The sequence below is a fragment of the Penicillium arizonense genome (assembly GCF_001773325.1).
Source record: "Penicillium arizonense strain CBS 141311 chromosome Unknown PENARI_contig007, whole genome shotgun sequence".
NCBI classification, from domain to species: domain Eukaryota; kingdom Fungi; phylum Ascomycota; class Eurotiomycetes; order Eurotiales; family Aspergillaceae; genus Penicillium; species Penicillium arizonense.
The window spans coordinates 982296-1001180 of record NW_019173284.1 but is presented as its reverse complement, the minus strand read 5'-3'; the positions used below and the strand labels follow the sequence as shown (position 1 = coordinate 1001180).

Below are 18885 nucleotides of genomic sequence, written 5' to 3'. Positions count from 1 at the left end.
TACAAACGGATATAGAGTACATGATTTACATATTCAGCTCGATTTCTTCGAGTCGTCCTTGGCATCAGTCTTGCCATCCTTGCTCTTGGTGTCTTTGTCCTTGGTATCCTTCTTTTTGGCCTCATAGTTCTCGCCTGTAAGTCGGTGCCAGACAGACTTCAGGAAGCCTTCGTTTTCGGAACTCGATGAGGAGCTGGCAGAGGTCAGTAAAGGTGAACGTTGCATAGATAAATTGTGTCTTACCTCTCCTTATCGGTGCTGAAGTTCATTGTCCGCTTCGCAGTCTTATCGTTCATCTCATCTGCAAGGACTTCCAGGATGGTTCGCTGGTTGCCGGTCAAGTACTTCGGCATTGCTACCTTAAACTCAACCTTGAGATCACCGTTAGGAGTGAAGCCGCGTGCCCGAGCACCCAGCTTCTTCATGCCCATCCCAGACAGGGTAATTCGGTCACCAGTACCAGTACCCGTGGCGACCTTAACCTTGACCTCGCTCTCGAGGGTTGGAATGGTCACCTCACCGCCAAGAATGGCAGTGGTGAGAGGAATGGAAGCCGTGTAGAGAATATCAGATCCAGAGCGGCTGAATCGAGAGTCCGGAGCGACTCGAATGGAGACGTAGAGATCACCGGGCTTGGTCCGGGCTCCAGGGGGAACAGCCGATCCAGTGGGGGGTCTATCGCCTTCACCAGTCACCCGCAGACGCATGCCATCTTCAACACCCCCGGGGATGTCGACCTTGATGATCTTGCGTTCCCTGACAACACCATTTCCGTTACAGGAACGACACTCAGACCCACGAGGGGCAGACATACCAGCGCCGCCACAAGCATCGCAAGTAGCCGCAACCTGGAAGCCTCCCTGCATGAGATGGACGCGAGTACCAGTACCGTTGCACTGTCGACATTGGGACCGCTTGGTACCTTCCTTCAACCCGTCACCTTTACAGGTTCCACACTCAGTCAAAGGCGTGATAACAATGTCCTGGGAAGTGCCCTTGGCGGCATCCATGAAGGAGATGTTGGTCTGGACCTCAATATCTTCACCAACTAGGATCTGTTCCTGGAAAGGGTTGCCCCGGCCCCGAGGCCCACGACGCGCTCCTCCAGTGAACGCGCCAAAGAGATCCTCGAAGTTGATGTCACCGGAGAACCCTCCGCCAAAGCCACCTCCACCGAAACCACCACCAAAGCCATGGAATCCTCCTGCGCCGGCGAATGGGTTGCCGCCACTTGGGTCAAATCCGCCGTTCTGATCAAAGGCTGCCGAGCCAAATCGGTCGTAGTTCTCTCGCTTTTTGGCGTCGGACAACAATTCGTAGGCCGTTTGAGCCTCGGAGAACTTGTCCTTCGCTTGAGGGTCCTTGTTGGTATCCGGATGATATTTCTTGGCTAGGCCGTAGTAGGCCTTTTTGATATCGCCGGCAGATGCCTTTTTGTCAACGCCGAGGACTTTGTAGGGATCGGCAACGGCCAGAAGGGGAGAAGTAGTGTGGAAAGACTGCAAAGATGGTATTGTTAGCGTCCATAATTTCTTATAGAACCTTGTGACGATATAGAATCTTATGACGACTTACCCGAGCGGAAATCACCAAGGATTCCTTTCTTCTGCAGACGCCCTCCCGCAGACGTCTAGCCGGGGAAGCGGAGGCAGTAGCATGGTAATATCTGCTTTGAGTTGAAGATCGCACACTGCTATTGGAGGTCTGGTTCGAGCATTGTCGCTGGGTTCGCAACAGACGCGCGGGGAGAGCCGCGGCCTTGGGGAATGCCGTAGAAGAATTCATGGATATTAATAGCCGGACAGCGGTTGGCTATATCAGAGGTAAATGATGCGAATAAAAAGAAATTCAAAATGAAGGACAGTAACAATAAGGAAAATAGTCGAGCCAATGACCTCTAACTCATTACTCTCCTGTTCACAGAAGCTTCGAGTTCTTCGGCAGAGAGAAGTTTATCGGAAAAACGTGATGCCGGTACGATGATGAAAGAGCTGCTTACCGAAGCAATTGAGGTGCTCCGACTACGGAATTCCAGCTTCCACTCTCCACCTTTTCTATTCCCCATTCCTTTAAGAGCTGTGTGCTACGGGCTGTTCACAGTTCTCTATACCCTTTCAACTACTTTCCTGCCCGCCCCTTCATCGCATAATCCAGGAGCATGCTCCGCGGCCAGACCCTCCCCTGGAGAGCTGCGCTCCACCGAACGCCTCGACCTCTCCTCCGACGCCCATTTCTTGCTTCCCCGAGATACAATGCAAGCTTCCGATCAGCACTAGCTTCGGCCCGCCTCGGTCCCTCCGTCCCCTCGATTTCCCGCGCTTTCTCTGTAAGCTCCATTCGGCGGCGAGAGAAACCCCCGCCAGAGGACCCGAAGGACGAACCGGAAGAGCAGGAGAATAGCCAGGATGATAAAAGCACAGAACGGGCTCCGGAGTCACGGCGGAAAGCATCTGACTCAGGGAAGAATGTCCCTTCTGTAGACCAGGCAGGCTCCACTCGGAGAAAAGACCGGTCATCCGATAAAGAGCAACGCGCGGTAGAGGAGGAAGGAAAGAAAGAAGCCAACGCATCAGATGGAAAAGGAGATTCGAATAATATACCTTCACCTATCCCGCCGAGTGATGGCTCAGCCGACTCGAAACCCAGCGGCGCAAACAGTGGAGGTAATAGCGGAAACGACGACAGCGGCAAGAAGGGGAAGAAGGGATCTGGCGAAAAGGCTCTACAAAAACCAGCAGTGCCGGATGTTTATCCCCAAGTGATGGCAATTCCTATTGCGAAGCGCCCGCTGTTCCCCGGATTCTATAAAGCTATCACCATCCGCGACCCGAATGTCGCCACTGCGATTCAGGACATGATGAAACGGGGTCAGCCCTATGTCGGAGCATTCTTATTCAAGGATGACAACGCCGATGGCGATGTTATTGAGAAGATGGATGATGTTTACGACACCGGTGTCTTCGCTCAAATCACAGCCGCGTACCCTCTCCGGGGGGAGGCTAGCGGTGTGACAGCAGTCCTATACCCTCATCGCCGTATCAAAATCTCATCCCTACTTCCTCCTACCGAGACTACGAAGGGTACTCCACCCACACCTGAAGACAAGACTACCGAAAAGCGAGGCGATGTCGTGGCCAGCTTCGAGGAGGGAACTCCTGAGCCAGCTCCCAAAGACCTCTACGAACCCACATCTTTCTTGCGGAAACACCCTGTTAGCTTGGTCAATGTGGAAAACTTGGTTGAGGAGCCGTTTGATAAGAAGAACGGCATAATTCGTGCGGTGACTAGTGAAATTGTCAACGTATGCAAGGAGATCGCCACCTTGAATCCATTGTTCCGTGATCAGATTTCAGCGTTCTACACTGATCAGTTCCCCGGAAACCTGAGCGATGAACCGGCTAAATTGGCCGACTTTGCCGCTGCCGTTTCCGCTGGTGAGCTGCATGAAATGCAGGAAGTTCTCGAGACAATGAACATCGAGGAACGTCTTCCCAAGGCTCTTGTTGTCCTGAAGAAGGAATTGATGAACGCTCAACTACAGTCTAAGATCACCAAGGATGTCGAAGCCAAGATCCAGAAGCGCCAGCGCGAGTATTGGCTAATGGAACAAATGAAGGGCATCAAGAGAGAGCTTGGAATCGAATCCGACGGAAAAGACAAGCTGGTTGAGAAGTTCAAGGAGAAGGCCGAGAAGCTTGCCATGCCCGAGGCTGTCAAGAAGGTCTTTGATGAGGAGATCAACAAGCTGGCCCACCTTGAGCCTGCCGCATCTGAGTTCAACGTCACCCGTAACTACCTGGACTGGCTCACTCAGATCCCTTGGGGACAGAAGAGCGTGGAAAACTTCGGAATTAAGAACGCCACAACTGTTCTGGACGAGGACCACTACGGTCTGAAGGATGTGAAAGATCGTATCCTCGAGTTCATCGCCGTTGGCAAGCTTCGTGGAACCGTTGAAGGAAAGATCCTTTGCCTTGTTGGTCCTCCCGGTGTTGGAAAGACTAGTATCGGAAAGTCAGTGGCTCGTGCTCTGAACAGACAATACTACCGCTTCTCTGTGGGTGGTTTGACAGATGTTGCAGAGATCAAGGGTCACCGACGGACCTACGTGGGTGCCTTGCCTGGACGCATTATTCAAGCGCTGAAGAAATGTCAAACCGAGAACCCTCTGATCCTCATCGACGAGGTGGACAAGATTGGCCGTGGCCACCAGGGCGATCCATCCTCTGCTCTGCTTGAGCTCCTCGACCCTGAACAGAACAACTCATTCTTGGACCACTACATGGATGTCCCAGTGGACCTGTCCAAGGTTCTTTTCGTCTGCACTGCCAACGTTACCGACACCATCCCTCGGCCATTGCTGGACCGAATGGAGCTCATTGAACTGTCTGGTTATGTGGCGGACGAGAAAATGGCGATTGCCGAGAAGTACTTGGCACCCGCCGCTCGGGAGCTGACAGGTCTAAAGGATGTCGACGTGAACCTTGAGAAGGAAGCTATCGAGGAGTTGATCAAGTCATACTGCCGTGAAAGCGGTGTTCGCAACTTGAAGAAGCAAATCGAAAAGGTCTACCGCAAGGCAGCATTCAAGATCGTCCAAGATTTGGGTGAGGATGTCATGTCAGAGGAGGCCGCCCTGACCGAAGAGGGCAAGGCTGCTGCCGAGGAGTCAAAGGAGCACGACCCGGCTGATCCTGCTCAGGCTCCCCTTGAGCCGGAGAAGTCGACCACAGAGACCCCTCGGCATGCCCTTAAGGTTCCCGACAGTGTCCATCTCAGTATCGGCAAGGGAACATTGAAGGATTATGTCGGACCGCCAGTCTTCACTGCCGATCGCCTATACGACAAGTTCCCCCCTGGTGTCACCATGGGTCTCGCCTGGACCAGCATGGGTGGAGCGGCCCTGTACGTTGAATGTATCCTGGAGAACGCGTTGACCCACAACTCGCGACCCGGACTCGAAATCACCGGAAACCTGCAAAACGTCATGAAAGAGTCTACACACATTGCATACTCGTTTGCCAAGTCTGTTATGGCTCGGCAATTCCCCGAGAACCAGTTCTTTGAGAAGGCCAAGGTTCACTTGCACTGCCCCGAAGGAGCTGTCCCTAAGGATGGTAAGTTAAATTGTTCTCACCTCTCATTTTGTATTCTTCGATTGCTGACCATCAACAGGCCCCTCTGCTGGTATCACTATGGCAAGCGCCTTGCTGTCTTTGGCTCTGAACCACTCTCTTGAGCCCACCGTTGCCATGACCGGAGAATTGACCGTCACCGGTAAAGTTCTCCGTATTGGAGGGTTGAGGGAAAAGACCGTGGCCGCTCGTCGGGCGGGTGCCACAAAGATCCTCTTCCCAGCAGACAACACATCCGACTGGCTCGAGCTACCTGAAGTAAGTCACTGAACCGCCCATCGGGGAATGATTGACGCTAACCATATCCCCCAGAACATCAAGGAGGGTATCGAAGGCCACCCAGTAAACTGGTACTCGGAGGTGTTTGACATCCTCTTCCCCGGTCTTGATCAAGAGGCCGCCCGCACAGTCTGGAAAAAGGCCCTGGCCAAGCCAGAGAAGGAGAGCCGGAACACAGATGACGAGTAAAGCGCTACTTGATTACCTTAGTTTTGGTTCCCTTTGGGTCCTGTCGTATATACCTGTTGTTTTACTTTGTATAGCTTTTTGTGTGATTTACGGGAAGTGTATATGGCGTCTTTCAGTGTCTTCCGACACGGAATGCATGGTCAGGAGTTAAGGGACTTTTACCTAGACCTTTTATTTCCATGAGATGTACGGACTAGAGAGAGCCAAAAGAACGATTACTCCACTCAACAAATGAAACAGATCTGTAAAATGGCCGTGTAGAAGCTGTCCTATACTTTTTATCACCAGCACTGTAGACACATGTATAACCTTTGTTGTATGATTTAAAAGTATGCTTAACGCTAAGAGCAACTCCCTATCATATTAATACGAGGGTAACTTAATATTTAGGTGAACTATGTTACGGATACAGGAATTACTTAAGATATCACAATATTCTCCAAAATGCATGGTCAAGAGTCAAGGGACTTTTACCTAGACCTTTTATTTCCATGAAGTATATGAACTAGAGAGAGCTAAAAGAACGATTACTCCACTTAACATATGGATCAGACCTTGAAATTGGCCGAGAGAGGTTCAGCTCACCCCTGCCTTTAATAATATTCGGGTAGATTGTTTCAAAACTATAAGAAATACTCAAACAGTGATTATGTTCTGCCGGTGCTCGACTCAGTGAGCAAGGATCACAACTTCCGTTACGCAACTCTTGGTTGGCTGCGTTTTATGCCATCCATGCCGTCGAGATCAAGCTGTTTCTGGCTGGGTGGAATCCCTTCCTCCCTCCATATCGTGCGTGAGGTGAATATGCCGCTTGACAGTTGACTCTAATAGGATTGATATAGATGCTCCTATATTAAAGATCTTAGAAAAAGGTGGACCATATGCCCGCGGATAATCCTAAGGGTTTCGTGGATACCGTCGAACATTTTGTTCTTAGATATTTCGTTATAGAAGTAGAGGGCTGTGCGCAAAGATTAATCCAAAGCTGTTGTTAAATTCTATTAAGGAGGACGTTTGATCAAGAAGATAAATACCGAGAGCACTGTAGCAGAATTTGGACCTACAGATCTTCTAAGGGTAGGGTTAGATCTATGTATTGAATGCGCTACGAACTTGCACTTCTACTTTCCTTAGGTGGATTTGATTAATACTTAAAACCAATGATAACGAAGTGTTTTACCAATGTGACAAAAGGTCATTTGCGATACATATAAAGTCGTCGAATGAGGAGACAGATGATATCAGCGATGCATGTATACAGCCACAGGCAAGTAGGCTGACAATATTGAATATTCAGTACGAACCGACAGAAGCTACGCTCGTCATGTTTTTTAACATCTGATGCGTTCGTGTAGCTCGTTCTCTATGGTATCTAGGGTACCCGAAAAAAAATAAAAATGCACAAACAAACGCCGAGAACTCATGGGTCACCAAAATGATAAGCCGCGGGACTTCCAACCCCAATCCTCCAATCTCTCAATCCCTATGCAGACCTATTCTTGCTTCCGTCTCTCCTGAATAACCTCAGCAGCCCAAGCTTGGATCTCGGGCAACCGAATGCGAGAGGCAACATGAGTGAACTCGGTGAGGTCAACCTCGTTCGAGCGCTCATACTCAACCATCTGCAAGAGCAGCTCCATCTTGTCGATATCGTGGACAAAGTGGGCCTCGAGAGTCTGATCCTCCTCGTACTCCTCGAACACGCTCTTGATGTCCTGGCCTGACAATGTGCCTCCAGGGACCTTGCCGAGGAGAGTCGTCGTGATGTATTCCATGACGGAGGCCTCACGACGAGCCTTCTCGGCCTTGGTGATGTGATAGTCGACCGGGGTGATATCTCCGACGAGTGCCTCTGCCATATCGTGGATCAAGGCCATCTTGGTGCAGCGTGGAATGTCGAGTTTAGCTGACAGGGAAGGCGGGGCCAACATCGTCATGATCGACATGCGGTACATGTGGTCGGAAATAGATTCGCCATTGATGCCAAAGCGGCGCCAGCCTTCGCGCTTGGTTGTCTTAAGGCGCTCGACTAGGTGGAAGAAGGGAACGGGGGATGTCGAGTTCTCCTCTGGCGGGTGGGGGAGGGTAGATAGGACTGCAGAGTGTCAACTTTGAAGGATCACAAAGGGGTAACTCCAAGACTTACCGGACTGAGGAGTCCAGGAAGAGTTATCGGAGCCCATGACTATGCGAAATGAAAGAAAATGAAAGAGTGACTGAGAAAGAAAGAAAGAAAGCAAGAAAAGAAGACGATGAATGCGGGACTGATAGGCAGTGCAAACAGATGCAAACTCCCCTTATCTGTGTTTACTCTCGTCCCTCAAACATCCCCGATTCATCAATGGCTGCAACAAGGCCAAACAGGCCAAAACCCCTGGACTGGCTGGGTCCTTCGCATCAAGATGTCTTTATTCGAAATTTGAAGCTGTTGCAATTGGACCAACGCGAGGACTGGCCCAGCATTTCTATCCGCTCGCTGTCGGCGTCATCGCAGAACCAACGGCAACGGATCCGCTTGATAGAATGGGCCTTATACTACCTCTTCGCTATCTGGGATTCAGAGGGAACCCAAAATGTACACATACCAGACATCAGCCTGTGAACCCTGCTGATATATGATACAGAAACTGCGTCCCTTCTTTCCTCCGCTAGAACCCCTACAGTCTGTCAACCTCCGCGCGGCCTTATTCCGGTGCTTGAGTGAATTGAAGAAAAATGGCGATCTGGGACGAGAGATAATCCTGCGCAAATCTATGTTAGATGACTGCAAAGGAGAGAAATTCGACGAGCTGCTCGCTGGCTTCTCTACGACCGTACTCCGTAAATGTGTCGCCGCCTCCGCAGAAGAGATGGCCTGGAGCTCCGCCATGAAATTGTCGACAGCTACAGCAATGACGCCAACAAATTATCAGAATTTGCTACCGCTCATTCTTGCCCATCAGGTTTCTTTGGGTGCCGGGGAAGCACGGCGTGCTAGGGTTCAAGGTGCTTATGATCGGTTCTCGGAGCTACTGGACAACAAAAAGATCGAGCTGGCTGAACGCGCCAATAAAGAACAGCAGAGTAAATGGAATGTGCAAAGTGACCCTGAAAGTCTGGCGCGCGAACTTCAAGCAAATTGGCTAGGCAGCGAGGAATGGGCAACTGCTCTGCTTAAAGGCGGATCACAAAGCAGCTCCGATGCTTTCCTGGAGCTTCCTTTCCCAGAGGCTTTGTCGCGGGCAACTAGTCCAGCTGTGAACGGTCTCGGGAGTGATTTGAAACATGATCTGGTTGTTGATCTGACCTCTCGGGTATTACTGCAACGAAGTCGACTTTGCAAGTGGCACGAATACAACAACTCTCTTTCAAGACAAAGAGGCACCGATATCAACGCAGCGAGTAAAACCTCTTCCAAAGAGAATCGGCTACTGTTCCGAGACCACCAGTCTCTCACCGTTGCCAGTATATCCAAATCTGTACGCCAGCCAGGGGATAGGGAGCGGACGCTGAAAGGAACAGATCAATCACTGCTTTCATCTGTAAATGAAGCTCTCGCTCGCATCAACGGCAAATCCCGTTCCAATCGTGAGGATCCTACGTTCGAGGTAGAACCGAGTTACGAACGCCGATTGGAAGCTTCGTTAGATGTTACAGAATCGCCAATAATGGCAGACGACTACCCTGTTGGTCACCCAGCAGACCTGGCTGCCTCGGAAGCATCATACACACCTCCAGAGCCTGAACCAAAACCCAAATCAGAATCTATTCAACCGACTCCAACCGTCCGCCTCTCCCCAGACATCCCCTCTTCACCAGAGCACAAGCCAGACCCGGAGCCAATCAAACGCTCCCACACTTTAGTCGAACGCACGCGCAAATCAATGTCTCTCCGCCCACCAGGCCACGAACCACAAGTTCGGCCTCGCCAGCGTCGCGGACCTCGCCCCTCCTACCCAGTCAACCAATTCGTGACTCCGCGAAAACCCTCTGCGCACTCGACTCGCTCAATCGACGAGCGTTCCCGCGCTTCCACGCCACAGGATCAGCTCTTTGAGGAGGATGCGGAGTACGCTAGTGTGTTCAAGTCACGGCCACGCGTGGCGCTTAGTCCTATCTCTTCACCGGCGGTTCATGTCAGCCCCTCTTTTGAGGACGAGAGCTTTGTTCTAGATGATGAGGATGACGACTACGATGATGTTGTGGAGTGGGGGGCTATCGATTCGCCTTTGGCTGCTGTGCAGTCGAGGGGTTGAGGTTGGGTTTCGTGTAGATTTGATGAATGACTTCTTTCGGGATTGGGTATAGATTTGAACTCGATGTATTTAATGGATAGAATAGCACAAAAGTAAATTTCTGTGCCTATATCTGATACTCTGGACAATTCTGTCTAACCCTAACACATAAACGCCTGGCCCGTCCTCATTCGTGCATACATGATTGTGATAGAAATACAAGATAGTCATGAGAGATAGCCTTCTCCACAGTCAACGTCGCGCAGTTCGTCGCGTGGGACGAGGTGTGTATTCGGACGCTGCATCTTCGCCCTTGTCGTCGTTGTCATCATGCTCCTCGTTATCTGAAGCCGAAGGAATAGAAATAGGTGGTGAGGATCGTTCCGACGCAGGATCACCATCAAAGTCAACATGAGTCTGAGATGGACCAGCTTGTGTCTGCTGCTCATGATGCTCCACAATCAACCCATCATCGGCATCGTCTTCGCCAGGAAGAAGAAAGCCACCACCGTAATCCATCGGATCATGCTCAGACTCCGGATCATGATGATCACCCTCCTCTCCTTCTCCCTCGTTCTCCTCCTCATCCTCCTTCTTCCTTTTCTTCAAAACAAAAGGATTATGTGCATCCCTCTCCCTCCCAGCCTCAGGATCCCCTCCCCCATACTCCTCCCGAACCCTCTCCATAATCCTCAACCCAAACAAAAACTTCCGCCAAGTCTGCAAAATCCTCTTCTCAGCCTTAAGCTCCTCCCTCTTCCGTTTCTCAGCAGCATCAGCCCTCCACGCATCCCGAAGCAACTCCTCATTCTCCTCGGCAATAACAACGCCCTGAATAACAGGCACAGCCATCTTCGACCCAAACTCAAAGCCTGTAACAGCCTCCGCGTAATCAATTCCTAATTTCTTGCAGATCCGCACGGTCCCCGGTAACGGCACATGCGCCGCACCACGCGGGACCATACTCGGCACGAAACAGTCAATGTTCCCATAATCGTTCTTGGGAATATGCCCATCTTCAATGGGCGGTGGGATGATGTACTCTGTTTGATCGCGCGCGTACAGTCCCTGGAGGGGTTTCTCGCCTGTTTCGCGCTGCATTTCGTCGACTTCGCGTTTGCGGAGGAGGGTCACGGCCCGGATGGGGACGCGCTTTAGGGGTACTGCTCCTGGGAGGGTCTGGCGGCCTTCTTTGTGCCAGCTTTCGGCGGAGAGGCATTTGACCACGTCTGCGCGCTTGAAGACTGGTTCTTCTTTGGCGCGGGCGCCTTTGCCGGCGATGAATGTGCGGACTGGCTCAGAGCCTGGTTTGAGGGCTTCTTCGCGGCGAAGGAAGCGCTCCAGGACGAATTCTGTCGAGGTGCGGAGGCTTTGGAGGGTATCGTGGGTTGGGGCTGCTTTTTTCCTTTCTGGTTGGTTGCGTTGGAGATCGCGTTCGTCTTCGAGTTCGTCTACCGCTGTTCGTTTCTCTCGTGGTCTTTGGTAGCCGCGCATTACCATTCCGAACCAGTCGAAGGCGATGTATTGACCTCGCAGGCCAGGTAGGGGGATCTTTTCTAGAGGTATTCTGAAACCTTTGGTTTTGCTTGGCCAGGTGCGCTTTCGGAGGTATCGTGTGGTGACTTCTTTCGCCGTGCCATCTGCTGAGTGGGCGACGACGTAGCATATCACTTGTTTCGCCCGTTCGGCTTTTGCGCCGCGCGGTTCAAATGAGGCTTGCAGGTCGGCTGTTGGTGCCACCGGATTTGATAGCACCAGTGGATCTACCGAGATAATGTCGTTCGTTATGGGCGACGCAACCTCTGTCCAATAGACCGGGAAGGGCAAATCCTGGTCAAACTGCTTGCGTTTGGTCTTGTCATAGGCTGGTGTCGGATCTTCCGCTTCAGCTGTGTCGGGCTCCGATTCCGGCTCTTCTTCTTTCTCGGGTTCTTTCTTTTCTGACTCTTTGGGCGATGTGTAGACCTCGTTTTTGGTCCAGCCGAAGCCCAGAGGTTGGAGACTACCCACAAGCCTGCCCTCAATATCTAAAGCCCGAACAAGAGCCGTGAAAAGCTGCGCACCGACATCCCGCGAGCCTTGCATGCGCTCGGCTATAGCGCGGAACTCGTCGAGATTAGCAATGCGCTCACCATGGCGCTCTGGAACATGTTCCTCCTCGCGGAAGTCGGAAATGGCAGTTTCAAGCTCCGAGACTGGCCGGTATCCATACTTGCGCAATCCTGGAGCAGTAATACGAAACTGCTTCCTCCAGTACGCAACCAGGACCTTGATCAGCGTGATTATCGGATCACCCCGACTCATATCCGGCTGACCAGGTTCCAGCCGCTCCGAGTCCGCGCTCCAATCCTTGTTCTTCTGGGCTTTTTTGCCCTTTTTCTTGCTCTTCGGTGGTTCAGGTTTAGGCTCTGGAAGCTCCAGTCCAGATGCAATGCGCCATTTCTTTACTTCTTTGTGTATCCCCTCTGGCAGCTTCTTGCGTAGGATATCATGGACCTTGGAATCGTTGATCCAGGCATTGCGAATCGCATTGTGGAACAGCAAGCACTGGACATGCATGCAATGTGTCTGGACACGAATATGGCGCTCAATCTTACTTGGCCCTTTCTTGCCATCCAGTAAGTCTGCCGTGTGTGTCTCGTTCTTATCAAAGGTCAATTCCAGATCGCGTAGTTCCGGGGCTGCGGTGGCGGGGGTTGTTGCGCTCGTAGTATTTGTGTCGATAGCATCCTCCCAATCAATGTCATCCTCGTCGGATTCCTCTTTAGCCTTGATAAGCCCGTCCGGGGCGTCGCTCAGAGACGAGTCGGAATCTGAATCGGAGTCTGACAGGTGGAACGGAGCTTCATCGGGCCTGGCCTGGCGCTTGGCCGGGGGCGGGTCCTCGGAGGAGATGCGTTTGCGGGGGACGAACGGTGGCATGCGAAATGTGAAGGTATTCAAATGATGGTGGTGGTCGCCGAATGTCGGAGTTAGGAGATGAGCGAAGGAGATTCCGTCATCGCCGGCTGCCGAGGCCTTTTTGTTTGCTCCGCTGAGAGCTCACTTTCCTCTTCTCTTGTGAACCTGAATCTACCTGAATATACTCTTTTTTACCACTTTTTTTTAATTTCGACTGTTTTATTTCCTCTACAACATGGCCGACGTCAAGCGATTCTTCTCCTCCCCTCGCTTCGCAGTGGCGGGCGCCAGCAATGACGCACATAAGTTCGGATACAAGAGTAACGTCAACTACCAGATCAGTTTAGATCTCTACTAATGACCTCCAGTCCTCGCCTGGTACCATCAACACTCCCTGCCGGTGACACCGCTCAACCCCCGAGCAGCGCAGATCACCCTCCCCTCGCGTGCCTACGATACGGTCCCCTCACCGTCCAAGCTGCCCTCGCCGCTACAGACCTCCCTCTCCGTGGTGACTCCACCGCCTGTAACGCTGAAGGTACTGCAGGAAGCTCACTCGGTGGGGATCCCTGCAGTGTGGTTGCAGCCTGGTACCTTTGACGACTCGGTGCTAGATTATGCTCGCGGTCACTTTGAAGCGGTTATTGCTGGTGACGGGGGAGCGGGCGGCGAGGGATGGTGCGTTCTTGTTGATGGTGATGAGGGACTCGAGGCTGCGGGTGTGAAATGGACAAGCCAGCGATTGTAATTTCAAAGTGATAGTTCATGTAGGGGGGGAGATCAATAAGAGAGGATGTCTCAACAAAGAGATCGGAGTATACAGGGGCTGGTTGCGGCGGCCATGATGAAAGCTACTTAGTGTTTTCAATACACTGGATAAACAAAGAAAGGAGTAAAAGCATACGAAAAAGAAAGTGAAAAAGAAAGAAAGAGAAGCAACGAAGTACTCGATGCAGGTGGACTGGTATAGATTATTGTCCGATTGGCCGCAAACCTGCCCTTCAGATCCCCAACCTCTTGTTTTTTGCTCTTCTTTTTCGCCTTTATTTCTCTCCGACTTTCTCTTTCTTCTCAACATGCCGGATATGCACGTCTTCAATCATGTTCCAGCAAAACTGGACTTGTCAAATGCGCCCTCTCAATACTTCCAGGTGCCAGCCACCTCCGCATCCTCATCACTCTATTCCCTCTCAGTCAGTCGCAAGCGCCCACGCCGTAACACAGAAAAACTTGCATCGCATTTCGAGTCTCCATCCGAGTTCGAGTCTCCGCTGATTCAGTCGGATTATCGAGCATTCAGCGGAGGAAACGACTTCCACACCTCTGCAGAGCTGGACTACCGTCCAAACCGTTACCGCGAATCCTTCCTTCCACCCTCTCTCGATGCAAGCACTGAGTCAATAAACCCCGAATCCAGCGGCACCAGTCGCAAGCGCAGCCGTCGTGACTCGGGAATCGTATCCCCAAGCGCTGACGGCCCAGGCTCGCCCTCGACAACACCAGCAGGCTGGGGCCGGACTGTGATCAAAGCAGTTGGCAAAGTCCTCGACCTCTGCTGGTCTGGAGCATTCCGAGGATTCTATGCGGGTGGTGGTCAGGGCTATGATATGACAGCTGGGCCATCAACCAGCCCATCCACCGACAAAGACCCCTTCCACTCCAACCTATTCCACGCAACTCCCGTCCCGGGCCAATACCCCGACGACGACCTCGACCGCAGCTGGGTCGTTGTTCCACCCGAGACCCACGATCCTTTTGTGGGCAACAGCGAGATGATCAGTCCGTCACTGCGCACTCGTCGAATGTTTCAAGCTTCCAGTCCCAGACGTCGACCAGCCGTCATGCCCCGACTCAAGAAGGTAGCCTACGCCTCACCACGGCCCAAAAGCCCAACCAAGAACCAGGGTCTTCCCTCACCCCGAACAAGGGACGCTCCTGCATCTGCGGAGGTGCAGAGACATGCGGCCAAGATGCGCCGCAAGGAGCGGGAAGAGGATGCCAGCATCCAACGCTTGAACAAGCAGCTGCAAGATATGATCCGGGAGGGTAAAGCGGCGCTCGGAACGACAGTTGAAGTAAATGACGTGGACATGGATTTCTCCGACTACGACTAAGCATATTTGCCTGAATTTGTTGAAGTCGCATGACTTGTCCCGACAATGTTTGTTTGGATTTGATTTTCTCGCGCATAACGATCTGATACCCCAATGACGCTCTTTACCTGGGTAGTCTGCGCCTCAAAAGGCGGTTTTTAATTGATGCTACGACTCACGATCTCGGTGTTTTATTTATGAGCCTAGGCTCTTTGTTTGGCTACGTCCACAAAGCAGGGAATACCCCCTACATGTTTTTTATGTCTGATGCTCACCAAAGCTTTTGTTACTATAACGAGAACCACTACCATTTACTCGGAAAACTGAACGTCTAAATTTGACTGTGATCATAAGAGGCATTTGAAATTGTTCGAAACCAAGAAATAAATAACAACCCAATAACATAAGCCATTCTGTATCCATTTCCAATCTGGATCTACGACAAAATCACATCAAATCCACATCATCTAGCAGAAACGGCACGAGAAGAAAAGAGCATATCCCCATCCCCATCCCCTCACATCACATCAACAATTTACTGGGGATGAGCAGCGCCACCAGCAACAGAAGCCGCAGCGGCATGATCACCACGCTCACCAGCGACACCAGGACCTCTGTGAGGACCAGCACCAGAAGCAGGGTCAGGGGGACCGTTGCTAGTTCCATCACCAACAGTGTAAGGATCGCCATGGGGACCCTTGGGTGGAGTAGCAGGGGACAGCATCTTGGTGAGTTTTCCGAGGGCACCGCCTTGCAAGAGCACATCAGTCAGGGTAGAGCCCTGGATAGGGGGTGCGGCGCCACGGGCATCAATCTCGTCGGTGTCACGGCGCATCTGTGGAGGCGTTAGTGGGTTATTCGTTTGTGTGAGGGCTGATAGATGGTGTGAGCTGAATTGTAGTACTTACAGGGAACAGGCCGACGCCGTGGTGGGCGTGGCCCATGATCGAGCCGAGACCATGCTTGCCCATCAGCTCGCTGAGGAAACTCTTGCTCTTGGCTGTTTCGGTGGGCGCAGAGGTTGAGGAGGTTTTGGTCTGCTGGGTTGGAGTGGCGGGCTCGTCACGGCGGACCTTTTATGGGTTAGTATATACACTGGTTTGGGGGATGGCTGGCTCTGGGGGCGATGGGTAGAGTCTTACAGGCATAGCAGCGCCCTCAGCTTCCATACCCGAGGCAACGGCGCCGTCAACGACGTCGCTGAAGGGGTCAAGCTGGGAGAATTCATCCTCGCGCTTTGCGTGGCTCTTGTGAATGGGCTGGTTTATGTCAGTATTTGAACGGTGAAAGCTGGATATGTGGACTTACATTGCCGCTAGTCAGGGACTGCAGGATGCCGAAGATGCCTTTGGCGTTTCCTCCGGCCTGACGGGTGTCGAGGTGCTTAGCGGGCTCGTCGGTCTCCTTATGACCGGGCTTTTCCTGTGCCTTGTGTCAATATCAGGTTTGGATGTGAAGCGTTGGGATGTCCACATACGCTGCTGAGGAGATCTCCAACGATCGGGAGGTTGCTGAGGCCACCGAGGTCTCGCTTGGAGTTCTGGCCGCCGTTCTGGGCGTAGTTCTGGTCTTCATTCTGGCCTTCATTCTGGCCTTCGTTCTGGCCTTCGTTCTGGCCTTCGTTCTGACCAGCGTTCTGGCCTTCATTCTGGCCCTCGTTCTGACCCTCATTCTGACCCTCGTTCTGACCAGCGTTCTGACCAGCGTTCTGACCCTCGTTTTGTCCCTCGTTTTGTCCCTCGTTCTGTCCAGCGTTCTGGCCTTCATTCTGACCAGCGTTCTGGCCTTCATTCTGGCCCTCATTCTGGCCCTCGTTCTGTCCAGCGTTCTGATCATCATTCTGACGGGCGTTTCGGCCCTTATTCTGGTGAGCGTTCAGGCCGTTGTATCCGCCAGTGTGCTCGTGCTATTGCTTGGTCAGCACTTCATGTGTTTATAAACTTGGACTACTCGTATGAACACCAACCTTGCCGAACAAGCCACCAAGGAAGGGGATACCATTGAGACCATCGCTCAGGTCACGACGCTCCTTGCCCTTGTCCATGTTAGACTTGTCCTGTTTGCGACATTGCATTAGCATCTTCGGTTGCAATTTTATTATTTTCAACAAGGGCAATATACTTACATTACCAAACAACTGGCCGATGATTGGGATTTCATCGATCAAGTTGTGGTGAGCAGACTCATACTCTGAGTGACCACGCTTAGCATCATGCTTCTATTGTTAAATCCCATGAGCATATATTCCTCTCGTGCATATTCTCATAAAGCACATGAATCACTGACCTCTCCAAGCATAGGTCCCAGAATGGGAATATCCTCAATGAGGTTCTTGTGCTTGTTCGACGAGCCCTCCTTCTCGGAACGACCAGTGAGCTTAGAAACAAGCTTGTTTAGCGCACCATCAGCACCAGCACCAAGGAGGTTACCGCTACCATCAGGCTGAGCAACAGGCGCAGCAATGCTGACAGCAGCAAAGAGCGTAAGGGCGTAAGTGGTCTTGACCATGATGTCGGCCTAGTCCTATATTGTCGTAGAGACTCACGCAGCGCTGAAAGAAAGTAAATGCCGACAAGCGACAAAAAGTTAGTGGTCGAAAACTGCGAAAAATAGAAAGGGTGTTAACGAAAGTCGTACGGAATGCAAGCCACCCCGGGAGATTCCAGGGTTCCTTTATTCTTTATACCACCCATCGCCTTGGTGACATTCCGTCGTAACTGGGATGAAGGGGTGTCGTCCAGTGCTGTCCCTCAGCTGCCCGTGCGGCGGTATCAACGCCCCTGATGGGGAATGCTGGGTGCTTGTCTCGTGTCTCTGAATGGGTGGTTGGTGTTTGTTCCCTCCTGTGGCGGGAATGCTCCGATGCTTAATCCCGACAGATTTTCCCGTCGATCATCGTTGCGCCTCCCTGCTATGCAAGGGGCTGCCCTGACTCGTGAAAGATCCTGCAGGGCTTTGGACCTGCGCCGCTGACGAGACCCTGTAATTTGAATAGTCTTGCATGCTCCTTGGAGGATGTGTTGGTCATGCTCTGATCCTTCTAGGGTCATTATGCTTTAGCTAACGGGAAGTTATATGTAGGGATGGCTCCCCGATTTAGGGCTTTCTCCCCACCCCCCAGCACAGGATTCCATGGGATTGTGGTACGACACCTCCGAGGCTTGAAGTAGCTGCCCGCCTGTCGCGGCTCCCGTTTCAAATATTAGGTAATCGAACTAAATTTAATAAGAATCTCAATGATCAAAACGACCAGCATACTGGCAAACTTATTATACTGTTCTCATATACTAGTTAGATTTTCCTCTCGGTGCACTTTGAGTCCTCAAGTTCATCAAGATCGGCCAATTGGCCTAGTGGTAAGGCATCCGTTTCCGGTGCGGGAGATCGTAGGTTCGAATCCTGCATTGGTCGTCGATCTTTTCTTTTTCTTTTTGCTTGCACCATATTTATTCATTCATTCGTGTTTACTCTTTCCTTTTTCTTCAAATGATTATTTCCCGAAGTTTCCACTCGTATTATCCCCCCGCAACCTAGTTGGGGTGATCCATATTTGACCCTACGTCCGGCAAATTATATTACACTATTTTTGCCCAAACGGCCATGGCATGCAACAACTGCACTTATCGCGGCAACATCTTAAGAATCAGAGTTTAGTACTAAATCCTATGTCGCTCCAGAGGGCTTTTTTTTTCTGATACAATCATCCCTCTACGCTCTTTTGTTCGTTCCACAGTAGTAGGACTATCAAGATACATAGATATCCGTGCCATCAAGATCTACCCAAATCAAACATACCACACACTACAAGGACTTCGAAAATGGCGCAACTTCCACTGGTCATCCCTTAGCTCAGAAGACTGTCACTGAAGCCAATGATTTGATCAAGTCTCACGTACGCATCACGCCCGTCTTAACAAGTAAAACATTGAACGCACTTGCATCCGAGCCCCGAGACCTTGGGCCAACAGACGCTCGAAAACCAGCTAAACCCGCCTTGAGACTATTACTAAAATGCGAAATCATGCAACGAATCGGTGCATTCAATGCCCGAGGCGCATGCACGCCGTCGAAAGA

General features: G+C 51.6%; 8 protein-coding genes across 8 annotated transcripts; 4 read left to right on the top strand and 4 right to left on the bottom strand.

Annotated features, from left to right (window-relative positions):
* Positions 1-33: 33 nt before the first annotated feature.
* PENARI_c007G04921 (putative mitochondrial DnaJ chaperone (Mdj1)) lies at positions 34-1785 on the bottom strand (the record flags this gene model as incomplete). Its single annotated transcript, XM_022630916.1, has 3 exons — positions 34-193; positions 244-1499; positions 1576-1785. The coding sequence occupies 3 exons, from the start codon at positions 1783-1785 to the stop codon at positions 34-36; spliced, it is 1626 nt and encodes a 541-aa protein (XP_022489438.1).
* Positions 1786-2158: 373 nt separating this feature from the next.
* On the top strand, positions 2159-5603 carry PENARI_c007G04248 (endopeptidase La; the record flags this gene model as incomplete). The annotated part of the gene is made up of 3 exons (XM_022630877.1): positions 2159-5117; positions 5176-5393; positions 5448-5603. The coding sequence occupies 3 exons, from the start codon at positions 2159-2161 to the stop codon at positions 5601-5603; spliced, it is 3333 nt and encodes a 1110-aa protein (XP_022488963.1).
* A 1493-nt stretch (positions 5604-7096) lies between these two features.
* Positions 7097-7786, bottom strand: PENARI_c007G06588 (HD domain-containing protein; the record flags this gene model as incomplete). Its single annotated transcript, XM_022630990.1, has 2 exons — positions 7097-7698; positions 7750-7786. 2 exons carry the CDS (start codon positions 7784-7786, stop codon positions 7097-7099), a joined length of 639 nt encoding a protein of 212 aa, XP_022489130.1.
* Positions 7787-7944: 158 nt separating this feature from the next.
* PENARI_c007G11168 (uncharacterized protein) lies at positions 7945-9838 on the top strand (the record flags this gene model as incomplete). The annotated part of the gene is made up of 2 exons (XM_022631202.1): positions 7945-8178; positions 8228-9838. 2 exons carry the CDS (start codon positions 7945-7947, stop codon positions 9836-9838), a joined length of 1845 nt encoding a protein of 614 aa, XP_022489110.1.
* Positions 9839-10069: 231 nt separating this feature from the next.
* PENARI_c007G01179 (Rad4 family protein) lies at positions 10070-12739 on the bottom strand (the record flags this gene model as incomplete). Its single annotated transcript, XM_022630736.1, has 1 exon — positions 10070-12739. One exon carries the CDS (start codon positions 12737-12739, stop codon positions 10070-10072), a length of 2670 nt encoding a protein of 889 aa, XP_022489219.1.
* Positions 12740-12953: 214 nt separating this feature from the next.
* On the top strand, positions 12954-13466 carry PENARI_c007G10150 (CoA-binding protein; the record flags this gene model as incomplete). Its single annotated transcript, XM_022631157.1, has 2 exons — positions 12954-13038; positions 13087-13466. The coding sequence occupies 2 exons, from the start codon at positions 12954-12956 to the stop codon at positions 13464-13466; spliced, it is 465 nt and encodes a 154-aa protein (XP_022489090.1).
* Positions 13467-13794: 328 nt separating this feature from the next.
* Positions 13795-14832, top strand: PENARI_c007G04371 (uncharacterized protein; the record flags this gene model as incomplete). The annotated part of the gene is made up of 1 exon (XM_022630885.1): positions 13795-14832. One exon carries the CDS (start codon positions 13795-13797, stop codon positions 14830-14832), a length of 1038 nt encoding a protein of 345 aa, XP_022489151.1.
* Positions 14833-15346: 514 nt separating this feature from the next.
* PENARI_c007G00973 (uncharacterized protein) lies at positions 15347-17319 on the bottom strand (the record flags this gene model as incomplete). Its single annotated transcript, XM_022630724.1, has 8 exons — positions 15347-15646; positions 15720-15884; positions 15954-16070; positions 16120-16233; positions 16289-16717; positions 16778-16867; positions 16937-17029; positions 17098-17319. 8 exons carry the CDS (start codon positions 17317-17319, stop codon positions 15347-15349), a joined length of 1530 nt encoding a protein of 509 aa, XP_022488952.1.
* Between the last annotated feature and the right edge of the window lie 1566 nt (positions 17320-18885).